At 32.3% G+C, this 1810-nt stretch overlaps 1 pseudogene across 1 annotated transcript; it reads left to right on the top strand.

Moving 5' to 3' along the window:
• The first annotated feature begins 1352 nt into the window (after window positions 1-1352).
• On the top strand, window positions 1353-1809 carry TEOVI_000397100:pseudogene (annotated as a pseudogene). Its single transcript is given in 4 exon segments — window positions 1353-1439; window positions 1442-1627; window positions 1629-1766; window positions 1768-1809. Coding segments are annotated over 4 exon segments (453 nt in total).
• Window position 1810: the final 1 nt, after the last annotated feature.

A 1810-nucleotide genomic window follows, 5' to 3' on the forward strand; every position in this document is an offset into this window, starting at 1 on the left:
GGTGGCTGCAAATGGGAGGGCGAAACCTGCAAGGATTTCAGTTTTCTAGTCAATAATAAATTGGCTATGAGTATGGCTGCTGCATTTTAGAATTTTAAAATATAAGTTTTTTGCTCATTTTTGGGAAGTTTCATAATATTTGCTATTTTGAAATAATTTGCCACTTTTGCAAAAAACTTTTGGAATGAAAAATACTTAAATTTTCGTATAAAAGTGGTTTGTTTAATTATGGTAGTATGGTGAAAGGGTATAAAAACGATTTCTATTCTTATTTTGTTTATGTTATCTGTATTGATAATAGTGACGATAATAATAATAACTATGATATGAGAGTGTTGTGAGTGTGTATACACGAATATTATATTTAAAATGGTTCGGAGAATAAATAAAAGGACGAAATAGAAGCAGTGAAAACAGTTTTAAGTGTGAGAAGGAGGCTAGTGTACTTGATGGGGCAGTGGTGAGGTAGGTAGAGAACACAAGAAGCATTATTATTCATGAAATGCGGTAAGACAAGGAAGAAAAAAAGGAGAGGGCATATGCGCAATGTTAAAAATAAATTCGATAATTTTAAGCGTCATACACATGTAAATGATTGAGAGAAAGAATCAAGTGCACAGGGTAAATTTATCCTCTAAATAATACGCTCAAACAATAGAAGAAAAGGGGAAAGAAAAAGCTAATGTAACAAGAGAATAACCTGCAGTACAGAAAATAAGAAAATAATACATGAAGAGGAAAATATTGCCCTCATTATTTCACAGAGAAAAGTATAGGTATTACTGCGGAAGTAATTACACAAACAGCTTTAGTAGTAGTTCATAAAGTTACGTTACTTGATAGTCATAAAAACAAAGGACGGATGGACTATTTAACAGAGGAATATAGTAAAATTCTTGGTATATCTCAACTTATAAGTGCAACTAGCATAAATTCTCATGGAAATGCACAGACTGTAAATGTAAAGAATATAACGCGTAACGAAACCAAGCAAAGTGCGGCAATAAGTGTCGTATAGCTACCTTATAAAACGAAAGTGTAAATACGTGCTCAAATATATACTCCATAGACTGAGTATACAATCATGGATGCAAACATCACAATAATTTCAAAGCATTATTTGCATATATAAACACTGTTTCCTTACCTAAAAATTGTAGTGTGGCAACTCGCTGCTTCTCTTAGCTTTTTTTTTTATAACCCTCTCATAAATTAAGGATAGAGGAGAAACAAAATTCGGTCTCTTCAGCGCTTTACTCTTGCTATTGCTATCACATTTAGTGTTTGTAAGCTCAATAGGTTTTCAATATGATGATCCAACGTCAAATATAATACATAAAGAACCTAAGAAACCCAGAGTATTTGTGGTTGTAATTCAAACTCATCCAACTCAAGGATGGTGCAAACTCATATTAAGTGTCAAATTAAGTGACGTTAAATTATTACAATTTCTATGAGAGGTTTGTATAGCCATGTCAAAATGCCTAGATGGGTTATGGATTTTTTTGAGATACAGAATACAAGTGATGGGGATGTTGTAATAACTGTTTATGAGTTTGATGTTATTTTTAGTGATGGAAATAAGTATGAGAATGCAGTGGAATATTTTATACAAAATACTGCAGCTCAATAAGAGAATTTTTTGTGAAAAGGATATTGAAAAAGAGCATGTGGATAGATGTTACTGGTGTTTCAATGTTGGATGTGGAAGAGAAGAGGATAAAAAGTTACCTCATTTACTAAAATAGCCTCATAGTGGAAAACCTTTATTTTAGTGGTGGAGGTTTAGTAGCCAGAGTATGGGCATTTA

This window comes from Trypanosoma equiperdum (assembly GCF_001457755.1).
Source record: "Trypanosoma equiperdum strain OVI genome assembly, contig: ctg_843, whole genome shotgun sequence".
Classification (NCBI taxonomy): domain Eukaryota; phylum Euglenozoa; class Kinetoplastea; order Trypanosomatida; family Trypanosomatidae; genus Trypanosoma; species Trypanosoma equiperdum.